Source organism: Cynara cardunculus, unplaced genomic scaffold (genome assembly GCF_001531365.2).
Source record: "Cynara cardunculus var. scolymus isolate 2C unplaced genomic scaffold, CcrdV1 Un_Scaffold_6535, whole genome shotgun sequence".
Taxonomy (NCBI): domain Eukaryota; kingdom Viridiplantae; phylum Streptophyta; class Magnoliopsida; order Asterales; family Asteraceae; genus Cynara; species Cynara cardunculus.
In genome coordinates, this window is record NW_020203021.1 from 12,418 (window position 1) to 24,902 (window position 12,485).

The window sequence follows — 12,485 nt, forward strand, 5'->3', positions numbered from 1 at the left end:
AAACTCCACCAAAAGGTCATTCAGTGGATATACAACTACTTGAAGGGTTCATCAAATGTTTGTCTGAACTTGGGAAAGTCAAGTGGGGGTGTCTTGCAATATGTATTATACCATGGATTTGGACAACTAAAAGTCAACCATAGGATATGTGTTCTCCATTGATGGAAAGCACATCTTTTAATCTCCTATTGTCTCTCAAAGCCAAATGCATGCCCATTATGGAATCATTGAAGGAATTCATTTGGTTGAAAGGGCAATTTAGACAAGTCATTAAATGCAAATATGCAAATACTTAAAGTGCCAATTGCTTGACCAAATATAAAAGTGTTCCATGATACAAGTATACACAAATTGATGTTTTGTTTTTTTATTAACCTGGATATCCAACCCGCTATGCGAGCCGACTAATTTCAGGGCGACCACCTGCTTTGTAGTTTGCAGATAGCCCGGAGTCACCGTATTTGAACTTCCGTGGCCACAAGGGGATTTGTATTCCTCTTTGGATTTGAACTTGGGACCTCCAGGTACTTTTGACCTTTATGTACAAAGAACGGACAAACCCTTATGGGTTGTATCCGAAGACATGGAAAGAGATGTTTTTATGTCAGCAACAGAGGCCMAAGCTTATGGAATTGTTGATCTTGTAGCTGTTGAATGACAATAGCCTGGATTTCGCGTCAATTCGTGATTTGAAATTACTCCTGCCGAGTTTAWTATTCTATGACTTTTATTTACTATTCTATTGAATAAAAGTAATTCCCACAAGGGGATTTGTATTCCTCTTTGGATTTGAACTTAGGACCTCCAGGTACTTTTGACCTTTAGAGTCAAGCTCAAACCAATCAGGTACCACCCTTATGGTTCACAAATTGATGTTTGGTACCACTTTAGGTGGGAATGAATGAATACTTTGTTTGATCTCCCATATGTTGTACACAAGCCATAGAAAAGGTTGTTCAAAGATTAAATATTAATCTTGATAATTACAAGAAATTAAATTACTAAACAAATTCTACCTTTTACAATTGTTTACATGGTTCACTCTTGCAAAAAAGCATCTCACTCTCCCAATTACGTTTCTACCATAATGAATTTGACAATCGTGAGAACCTAAAGAACTTGTGAACCTGGAATACTCATTATTTGGTGCAAAGATTACTCAAATGAGTTGATTTCTCTGAATGCTTGGATCCTTGTATTTGTGCACCATTTTTTTCTTCGCATAAGACGTATTTATACCTTAAAAGAGGAGACAGACGCTACTCGCCTTGATGCATGATCAAAGGATCGTATTGTGTTTGTTATCTCTTCATTCTTGTTTGTTTGATATCTTTCCGGTTGTAAAGTAGTAGCCTACAGTTGTCCTCTTTGTCTATTGATAATAAATCTATTTGTGTTGGCCATGGTTTTTCCCAAGTAAAAATCTAAATGTCTATTAGTGATTTATTGTACCTTTACTTAATCGTTACAATTCACCTAATCATTGATTCGATATTGGATGATTTTGACATTGTTGACATTAGACAGTCAAATTAGTGTTACAGTTCCACAAAGAAAGAAAACCATTAGAACAAGATTGGAACCATCCACAATAATTGAAGTCTATTTTCAAAAGTAAGTATAAAACAATCTAAATAGTACTGGAAAGTAGATGTTAATTTCACATAGCATAAGTTAGAAAGAAAGTTACAACATCCCTTTCAGTATGTGGGATAAACAACATCATCAACGAGCATTACCCGTCCCTCGTCTCGCCAGCTCTGCATACATTAATCAAATTATTCAAATCTTATATTAAAATAAATAAAGCTCAAATCTGGTATATTATATTACATACCTCTAGGAGGAACATTATCTCTGCCCTCAAGTAAGGTACTGCTGCCCGATGGTTAACCACCTGCTCGATTTCTGTTATACTTATTTGCTCAAATCGCTTTTCATGTCGATGCTGCTCAAATGCTGACCTAAATGCAGCAACCCTACACCCACAAAAACACACAACATATATCTTTATACTGCTAATAACAATATTCATTTTATTCATTGTGTCAAAATACAACACAAACCTCTCGGGAGAGATGGTTTCTACCACTGGAGCTTCATCTACTTCCATTGCTTCCTCAGCCCTGTAAAAAAAAAAAGATAACCATAAACCAAACCAAACCAAACCAAACAAGCCTAGTATGTCCACTAGAAGGTGGAATCATGGGGTAAGATGAACAGTAGAGCGACTGTTTCCAAGATATTATTTAGTAGAATGTAAATGATTCAAAAACAACTAACACCTAATATCTCAAGCCAACAATGGAGTAGATAATGAAAAATAACCTCAATGTATATACTGCTTTTATGTACACCAAATATATTCAGGGTCTGAGAATCTTAAACTAAAAGTAACAGCATTTCAGCTACCCACAGAAATTAATAAGACTTATGTTATTCTTCTATTTTGTGAAAGTAAACCTTTTAGGGCAAAAGGTGTCGCACTAGATCAATTAGTTGCTAGTATTCATGATAGAAATCCCTACGAAACCAAATATTTGCTGCATATACAAGGCAAGTTCATATTCTCCTGCAGATTTTAGATTTGGCATAATTGCAGTATGCACAAGATGCTAGTTTCAATATGCTAATGATGCTTGCCGAAGAACAGGATTGTGGTACTTCCTACAACTAGTAGCCATAACCAAGTGAAAGTTCATATCAACTTACCTTGTTTGAGTGTCATCATCAGCATCAGGCTTTCCATTTCTTCTTCCGCTATGGTCATTGTTTTCATCATGATCAGCTTTCCGCTTTTTCTCCAGCTCCTTCTCCTGTTGTTGCTCACGCTCTTCCATGTCAGTCAACTCTTGATGGTAAATAGCAAAGTTGAGAACTCTCAACGCAGCTTCTACATCAGATTTCAGTACCTACATGACCAAAACACAAGGCGTCAAAATATAAACATAAACCATGAGAGGAGAAACAAGATTAAGGTACCTGTTTGCTCAATTTAAGTTTGGCGTGTGCTGTAGAAAGACGAATTATTGTCTCCAGGGTTCTGGCGGTTATTGGAAGCGTTCCTCCTGTCTACAAATATAAATACTTCCAAATTAACACCAAAGCATCTTTTACACATAATTAAACAAGTAGGTGACTGTTAATACTAACCCTGCTGCTATTGCCACCAGTGTTTCTAAGCTCTGCATATGCAGTTGCAATGTACTCAGATGCCTGAACATGAAAATGTCTAATCATTTGCTCCATCAACAACAATAAATATAAGACAATTCTTACAACACGTCACCACTTTCAAGAAAATTGGATTCTTAAATTATGTTGACATCAATGACTTCTTCAAGAAGGAAATACCAAAGGGCCTTCAGCCTAGCGGTATCGTAGCCCTTGGCTTCCTATGAGGTCAAGGGTTCAAACCTCACCAAAGGTGAGGAGGGTGTGTGAGTTTATTTGTTGCATTTGCCGTATATAAATATTATATACTTTAAAAAAAGAAGGAAATACCTCATCAGTGAGATCTGGCTGAATCCTGTGCTTTGCATAATGTATGTACTTCTTAAGAAACTTGATTTTCAGAGCTTCAACATGAGGTCTCCTACCTCTTGTTCGCCCATGTAGCATTCGATTGTACTCAACAAAGACTGAACCATCTGCTTCAGATTCATCCTCCCTTCCATACATTGAAATTGAATCCTCGCCTAAAGAAGCATATTGCTTGATTGTAAGCAATTTTTAACATAATATAGAATTATGTCAAAATATTGTAACAAACAAATGATCCTACCTCCATCTGTGGCAGAGCGGAAACGGTGCATACGCAATACATGATCAGAGATGCGTCGATCTATAACAGGGTCCATTTGGTCCAACACAATAAACAGCAAATCAAATCGAGACAGCAAGGAATCAGGCAGTCCAATATTCTTTGTTGGAGTAATTGAACGGTCATACTGCAGTCAATTAATTAACATACACAAAGTTAAGTAAAACATATGGAAAACAAATGGCCTGAATATCTGTCATTTAACTACATACCGTTCCATAGATAGGATTTGCAGCTGCTACCACACTGCATCGAGCATTCAATGATGCATGAATACCAGCTTTTGCAATAGTTACAGTCTGCTGCTCCATAACTTCATGTATTGCTACACGATCTTGATCATTCATTTTGTCAAACTCATCAATACAGATTACACCCCTGTCTGCAAGAACCATTGCACCAGCTTCTAGCCTTCTTTCTCCTATAAAATTAAAATAATAAATGAAGTTCAGTAACAAAAAGTAACGTTATTCGGTTTTCCCCACTTCATCAAGAAGTTCTTACCTGTTTCTTGATCGGACGTAACAGCCGCTGTCAATCCAACCCCAGAAGAACCACGACCTGTAGTTGATATTGCCAAAGGTGCAATATTCATAATAGCTCTAAGAAGCTGTGACTTGGCAACAGAAGGATCCCCAACCATCATCATGTTAACGTCACTGCAGATTGCAAAAAACAGGATGAGTAGAACTACAAATCAACTTTATGTATAACTTTTATTGAATAAAGCTAAAAAAATGAGGGATGAATTTAAGAAGCAACTGAAAGATTATATTGGGCTAATATGAGAGACAAGCATCAGGACAACAAACAAGAACAGGCAGCTCACCCTCTTAAGTGAGTCCCGTTTTTTAGATTCTTCTCCGTTCCACCAAGCATCAGTAAAATAACTGCCTTCTTAATCCATGAGTGCCCATAAATTGAAGGTGCAAGTGATCTCGAGAGCAGTTCAAATGTATCATCTCTCTCAGCTATCTGCTTAATTTTTTTTATGTCCTCAGAACTATAAACTGGAGCATTTGCCTCTTTGTTCAGCAAAGAAACATTGTTTGCTATAAGCACGGTCCTACATGTCATAGTAGATAAATGAAGTTAGTCCATAGTGTAAATGAAACAAAAAAACAGTGTAGGCAGTGAAAAGAGCAGTTAATTTAACCTGAAAACTCCGTTCACACTGCCCTGACTTTTTCCTGGAATAGCTTTGTATATCCCAACAATTGCCACACGGTCTCCAGGCTTGCATGAATCTACCAGGTCATCTTCTGCAATGACATCAACAGTTCTTGGTAATTGACCAGGAGCAGAATTCTCAGGCACTTCTTGCATTGATAATGTTTGATGGTCTTTGTATTGACACAGCCCATATTCAGTTACTAACAAATTGCCATTGTCATCCTGCAACAAATAATATGAATCAAATACTACATATTATCATACTTGTGAAACATGACATCATACAGAAGTTGCTATTACCCGGGTCGGATACACGGAACCTGTAGGCAAACCCATTGTAGAAGTAATATCTCGATACTCACGAGCTGTGAATTGCCCAGTTGAAGGGCAAAAATGAACGCTTTTAACAACCTTTGGCCTTACAAGAGAACCTATAAGAAGAAAATGGTAAATCACACTGCCAAGAGCTTAAACTGATCATAGATTCACATGACCTTATGTAAACCTATTTTGTGAATAGTGAGTTCAACTATTAAAAAGACAGATTTGACGGAATCAAAGAGAATTAAATTTTCAGCAGTTTACTATGATATACATGTAATTTACATAAATATAAGAGACTTTATACATGTAATCCGCAAAAGTATAAGAAATTTCATACATGTAATTCATAACAAACATAAGAAACTTGGTTTCACCTTAGAAATGACATTATCAGTTTATGATGAAAATATCAATCATTTGTTTTACTGGAAGTATCAATCTACATATTGCAACATCCATAAATGCCTAAGCTCACAATTGGCTTCATAGTCAAATACGTTTTTTGTGACTTCAGTAACCAAGTAGCCAACTGAAACTTGCAACAACCATGTTCATATACTACAAACTATAATATACTGGGATTTCATCACTCTACTTCAACATAAAAGGAACAAGTAGCAGGCATCTTAACCAAGCAAATAGCAGATGTTGGCTTCTTAGCTACAGAAAATTCTTAATGTTAGAAAATATACCCATTTTAACATGCGGATCTATAACTACTCTAGTTGTGCCCAAAAGTAAAAGGTTGACTTTGATTCTAACCAAGCTTTTTTCTACTTCATATTATGTTTCCATCCAAATACTAGCGTATATTTTTAATTATTTGAATAGTAGGATTCAATTGCGCTTGAGGTCGGCCTAAACTCAACCAAAAGAACAAGCTGGCACAAAATGGGGATAGATGGTAATCATTTGAAAGCTAATTGATGTGCTAAGAAGCTCATCGTAAACACCATATAAACCCATAAATAGCAACACTCAAACACATATATAAAGCATAAAATCGTGAAAATTAAATCACTGAAAACTTACATTTGGTAATTATCCCCTCAACTTTTACCATGGAACCAATAAACTCGGAAAGGAGATCTCTGGGCGTAACCTTCCTCGAAACAAATGGTCCATCAAATCCAACCAATACTTGCTCCCCTTCCTTCAGAAACTTCGGGTCAATGCTCCTTGTCCTTTCCGTTATGAAATCAGACAACGACTGCATATATTCGCTAGGGTTCTGCAGCAGCCTAATTTACAACACAAATTCACAGATCACAACAAAAATCAGATAACAATAAACTTCATACATCGTATAATTATTCCAATTCAATGTATATATTCATGTAATCCTTAAAACCTTCGAGCCAAGTCCTCAGCACCACGTTGAAAGAGATGTGATAGCTGAAAGATCAAACGTCGACGCTTGTTGTGGATCATATTCCTGATATCTTCATCTAAAGTATCCTGCGAAACAAAACCCAAATGTAAGAAAAAATTCACAACCATTACACGCACAGAACCATCGAGAAAAGCAAGAGAACCAAATTACATTTGTGTCGAACAATTCGCTGAAAGCTTTTTTGTTGGAAGCTCTTTGTTCTTCACTGATGTCCATTTCCTTTAGCTTGATCGCGAGAGAATGATTGAAGAGCGATGGAAGAGATACAGAGAGAGAAAGAGATGAAGTTTTGCCCTAAATGGTCGGCGTTGGTAATGGCGGGAAGAGCAGAGGTGTTGTGAAGTATGTTGGCGGGAAAAGGATGATTGTAGGAAACATAGTCCCGCCGCGTAACGTAGCCGGGCCCAGGAAAGAATCGTGGGCTCAAGCCCAAACCCATAGTTAAATTACATTTTTGACCCCTAGTTTTTTATCATATGGCAAAGTTAGTCCTTTGAATTAGTTCTTTCCCGTCTCTTTTCAAGTCCAACAAATAAATTCGATTAAGCAATTTATTTTGATCCCTAGCTTAAATGGAAATTAACTAAAATAGCTATTTTTAATTGTATGATTTTATTTTTTAGCCATTTTTTTCTTGTAATTACCAAAATGTCACTCGATTCACAAGTGACAGGTCCCCAATTTACAAAGAGATCAAAGTATAATAAAATAAGGAATTTTCTGAACCATGTTTGCAATTGCAGGGTACCAAATGTGTAAATTTGGATAAATACATCTGCGGACATATTTTATCGACCTGATTTACATATTTGATTCAAGTAATTGAGGACCTAATTCAGAAACTTCATTTTATGATACTTTGCCACATCTGTAAATTACGGACCTGTCACTTACGAACCGAGTGACATTTTTGTAATTCCTAAAAAGAAATGGTTATGACATAAAACCAGAAGTTGAAAATGGCTATTTTATTTAATTTCCCTATCTTAAAAGAATCCAAGTTTTAAAAAGAAATGCTATAAAGTTTATTTAATTTACAAAACGTCAATAAATCATTTTTAAAAAAGGGTGTTTTTTTATTTTAACAGAAAAAATGAAATTATTTTATTGTGCTTTGCATTGCATATTTCAGATGAGTTTATTGTACGATATGTTCTTATTTTTTTACTTATTTGCAGGACCTTCAGAAGCCCTAACGCTATAGTCCAACCAAGACGTGAGGTAAATTCGTTTGAAGTTCAGGACTGATTATTAAAAATCCGACTGTTTATCATTGATTATAATTTGAACCAATTAAAGGACTAGGGATGGTAAAAAAAGATCGAAACTGACGGCGAAAACCGAAAACCGAACAAATTCGGATTAAGTTCAGGGACATCTTAACGGAGACGGAGCGGGGATCTTAGTGTGTAGGGGATTTGATTCAAATATTATGGTTTCATTTCTTGGACTTGCTATCTTAGTCTTTGGCTCGATTGTTGAAGACATTGTCTTGTAACAAACTCGATAAATGACTGCGACAGCTTTGGTATCTTCTTTGAATTCTAAATTATTAGTTTTAATTGTTAAAACTAAAGTATTTAGAATATTTGGATCAAATAATCTTACTGAAAAATTTGGATAACAATTGAAATAAATTGGACCATTGCAAATATTAGTTTCTGTCATTGCTAATATTGAATTTTGAAAATTAGTATGTCTAACATCTCTTAGAATTAAGAGGACAGGGGCATCTATGCCTAGTCTAAACAATGGTTTGATTGCTACTTGAACTAATCCAACATGTAAGAATTTATATTTCTTCCTGTGTTGAATTATAGCAGTTTTTGATAAAAGGTTAAGATTATCATAATCTTTATTAATTGATAAGGTTTGTTCTGTTGCTTTAATTGAATAACCTTGAAGAAAATCAAAATGACCTACTTTATAAATTGTATTTACATCTTGTTTTAGAATTGTCCAGTTTGATAAACTTTGTTCTATATCTCTAATATGAATTTCTGATGAATTTAAATGAAGATCTTGTTCTTCATTGATTTCATCGCCAGAATTATGTCTTCTAGGGAATAAATTCATTATTTTATCTATATTAACTCAATTGTGCTTATCTTTGAGCATTGTTTTTCTAAGAAAATTAGATTTTTCTAATGATCTTTGGGCTATTAGTGGGACCACCTACAGTGGGAACACCTTTGAATGGTCGTGGTCCGGCTGGGCGTTTTACAACCAACTGCGCCTCTTACACTAAGCCAATTGATCGGGCTTACCAACACTGACCAGAATAGGCTGACCAACGCTAACATCCAACTATCATTATAAAATTTCATTTTCTTATGGAACAAACTCATCTCTAGGACGCATTCATTAATATAAATATAGTAACTCATTACCTCCCTTTGAACATAAATCATGGCTCTGATACCATTTGATACAGGATCAGTCATTATAATTATAATGGAAATATATAAGTGATATAGTATTGAAAAGGCAAGCAAAATTATGAAAAGATACTTTTATTGATCAAACAATCATGAATACATTTGTCGTTGAGGCAATTTGAACATATATCTGGAGCAATGATAAGATTGAAATCTAAAGATTTTGAACATTGAGAAGTAGAAAATTTGAGAGAAGGTTGTTTAGACATAACATTCTATCTAAGGATTTTTGTGATTAGGGTTTTTTTCGGATGATCTTGAATGAGAACTTCTATTTCCTTTTATAGATAAATTCTTGAATAAATGACCGGGACGTTTCCTTCATTTTGAGCAATTATTGGATATTTTTTACTTGGAAACCAGTTGAAGAGCCATCTATTATTGCACTTTGAGAGCCATCTATAATTATACTGACATATGGAATCTTTTGACTCTAACGTCTCTTYGGGAATAGTAAATGCCATATAGTCTTCTTTTGAATAGGAAATGGCATAATTGTACTGACATATGGAAATCTTTTGACTCTAACATCTCTTCGGGAATAGTAAATGCCATATAGTCTTCTTTTGAATGGCATATGAAAAACTTCTTTTGCTTTAACGTCTTTTTCTTGAATAGTAAACCTGCAATTATTTGATAAGATAACAATTTTGAACATGATGGTGTCTGAAATACCAAAGAGTGTATTTCATATGTTTTGATAAGATACAAAGAATTGCTTACAAGCAATAACCCAAACACACACAACTCTTGAAGATTAAAGATCTTCATAGGGATCTTGAGCATCTTGATATAGATTTTCAAAAATTTTTGAGATGGTGTTTGAACTTTGAGAAATTTCTGAGATGGTGTTTGAACTTGAAGGAGAGCTTCCTTGTTTGATTTCTTGAATAAGTCTTTTAAGCTCTTCTCTTGAATCAGCAGCCAAAAATTGATTAACTTCGTCATCTTCTTTATTTTGGCTTGATGGTTATGCAATGGAAGCCGGAGCACCAAAAGTGATTGAATAATAGTCGAGAACTCCTTGAATAGTCATATTCTGCAATTGATCTTTAGGAAATTTTTCCCACCATTTTACTCTAGTAATTCTTTGTAATAATGGAGGAGAAGAACTATTTGCAGCAAGGACCTTAAAGGTCCATGACAAGATCCATGGTATTTTGAACAATACTGTAAATTGGAGAAGATACTCAAACTCTGTGACTTCTTAAACAAAGATTTCTTTAAACTTCTTAAACCCTTCATTTACCCTTGGAGGAAGGGTTTGTGGGATATTTCCTATGAATTTGAACCATCTAACAAACCACTTAGGGTAATCGCATTCAAAATTCTTATCAAAATATAAAAACCAAGAACGGGTGTAACTTCTTAGATATAAGAAATTATACCAAGCATCTTGATAGTCATAATAATTATAAGAGGAGTATTGACTAAATATTGATAAAGGGTTTGTTGAGAAAGAGTTGGGATCCCCAATCTTGAGTAGAGATGACTTGAAGGATTTGAACTTTACTAAAATCTATTTGAGAAGAGTTGGTATGATTTGAGCGATGGGTAATTTTAATAGATCTAGAGTCTATTAGAATTGCTTCATAATATTCTCTAGTTTTGAAAGAATCACCAATGAATAAAGAACCCTTTTGGAAGAGGTAGTCATTGAGTACTTGAAATCCTTTGCTTTGAAGATGAATTTCATAATCTTCAAGAATTTTGACTGTTTGGCTATATGGGTTGAGTAAATAAGAACTTGAATCAGATTTTGGAGAAGTAAGAGGTTTTGAAGGACTGTTTTGAACGAAAGGTGACTTTTGAACAGTTTTTGGAGGAGTAACAGAGATGAATTTATTTGAAGCAGATTTCGATGGTGTTGAAAGAGTACTATTTGGACTTTGAATCATAGATGAATAATATGGACGAGGTGATGTTTGAGAAAAAGGAGAAAAACTATTTTGAGTAGAAATGAGAATTATTGAATGATCATGTTGAGTAGATCTGAATGGAGAAAGAATATTTTTCTTTTGATCAGGAGGCGAAGTCTTTTGAGAAGTCATTTTCCTTGTAAAAACTCTCTTGATAAGAAATCTGGTAAATAATTATCTTTTCCTTTGATAAATTCTATTTGAAAATCAAAATTACTTAGCAAGGCTTGCCATCTTGCAAAAATTTGTTTTGAAATCATATTTTTGATGTCATTTTCTAAAATCGGTTTTGCATACTGACAATCAATTCTTAACAAAAAAGGTTTCATGTATAAATCATCTTCAAACTTTCTTATACATAAAACAATGCTTAAAATTTCTTTTTTAACTGTTGAATAATTCTTTTGGGTGTCATTCCAGGCACCTGAAAAGAATCTTACTAGTTCTTCTTTAATTTGATCAGTTGATTTTTGTTTGAGTATTTCTCCAAATCCTATGTCACTTGCATCAGTTTCGACTATTAATTGAGCATTAGGGTTAGGAATATGGAGACATGGTAAATATTTTACCTTTTGTTTTATATGTTGAACAATTTGAGTATGTTCTTGAGTCCATGGTTTAAGATTTTTCTTGAGTGGTTTACAGATTATTCCTAAATTTTTAAAGTAATCATGAACATAATTTAAACATCCTAAAAATCTTTGTAATTGAGTTTTGTCTTTGATTTCATCTGGAAATTTATTAGCAAACTCTAAACTTCTTTGAATATGTTTTATAGTTTTATGAACAATTTCATGACCTAAAAATCTTATTTGAGTTTGGAAAATACTCATTTTTGAAGCAGTGACAACTAAACCATTTTTATAAATTAGATTATAAAATAAATCTAGGTGTTTGAAATGTTGATCAATGGATTTTGAAAAGATTAAGACATCATCAATGTAAACAATTGTGACAGCAGTCAAATTCGAAATCCCAGGTTAGCTATTATTACGATTATATTAGTATTATTGAAGTTATTTTATAGATTAGGAGTTAGTTAGATTAGTTTAGTTGWGAAATTTTAAGAATTTCTGGTGGTTGCTTAGAAAGTCCGGTTCCGKTCCGAGGTTATCYGAAATGTCCTATACAGTACCAAATGCTCTAATTTATACCCAATATATATAAAACACTAAGTTTTAGTGTTTTAAATATAAAACCTTTCTATTTGAATAAATTTAGTCATCRTGGGCTTTTAAAGTGAAGAAAAATAGCAAACATTGAAAAATCGGGCTTTTGTGTATTTTGGGCTTTAGTCCTATTGTTCTTTTATAAATTTTTTTTATATTTTTGGAGTTGGGTTAGGCCAAGAGGCCGGCCCCTCTCTCTCATTTTTTCCCTCTCATTTCTCACATATAAATACCCCCACTTCTTTA

General features: G+C 34.2%; 1 protein-coding gene across 1 annotated transcript; it reads right to left on the minus strand.

The window, feature by feature from the left end:
* Positions 1-1,499: 1,499 nt before the first annotated feature.
* On the minus strand, positions 1,500-6,751 carry LOC112504695 (DNA replication licensing factor MCM3 homolog 3). Its single transcript, XM_025108638.1, has 15 exons — positions 6,672-6,751; positions 6,353-6,561; positions 5,297-5,427; positions 4,980-5,218; positions 4,653-4,889; positions 4,328-4,482; positions 4,036-4,244; positions 3,798-3,950; positions 3,505-3,714; positions 3,154-3,216; positions 2,983-3,072; positions 2,713-2,912; positions 2,067-2,126; positions 1,838-1,979; positions 1,500-1,760 (listed from the first exon to the last, which is right to left on the minus strand). Exons 1-15 carry the CDS (start codon positions 6,749-6,751, stop codon positions 1,701-1,703), a joined length of 2,238 nt encoding a protein of 745 aa, XP_024964406.1. The 3' UTR covers positions 1,500-1,700.
* Positions 6,752-12,485: the final 5,734 nt, after the last annotated feature.

Bases quoted from the DNA above. Each gene is read 5' to 3' on its own strand.
- LOC112504695 (XM_025108638.1), bottom strand. From the start codon at position 6,751: ATGATCCACAACAAGCGTCGACGTTTGATCTTTCAGCTATCACATCTC. The intron at 4,483-4,652 runs GTGAGCTGCCTG...TGCAATCTGCAG, and splicing joins AACGGGACTCACTTAAGAGG to TGACGTTAACATGATGATGG. The intron at 2,127-2,712 runs GTAAGTTGATAT...TTTTTTTTACAG, and splicing joins GATGATGACACTCAAACAAG to GGCTGAGGAAGCAATGGAAG.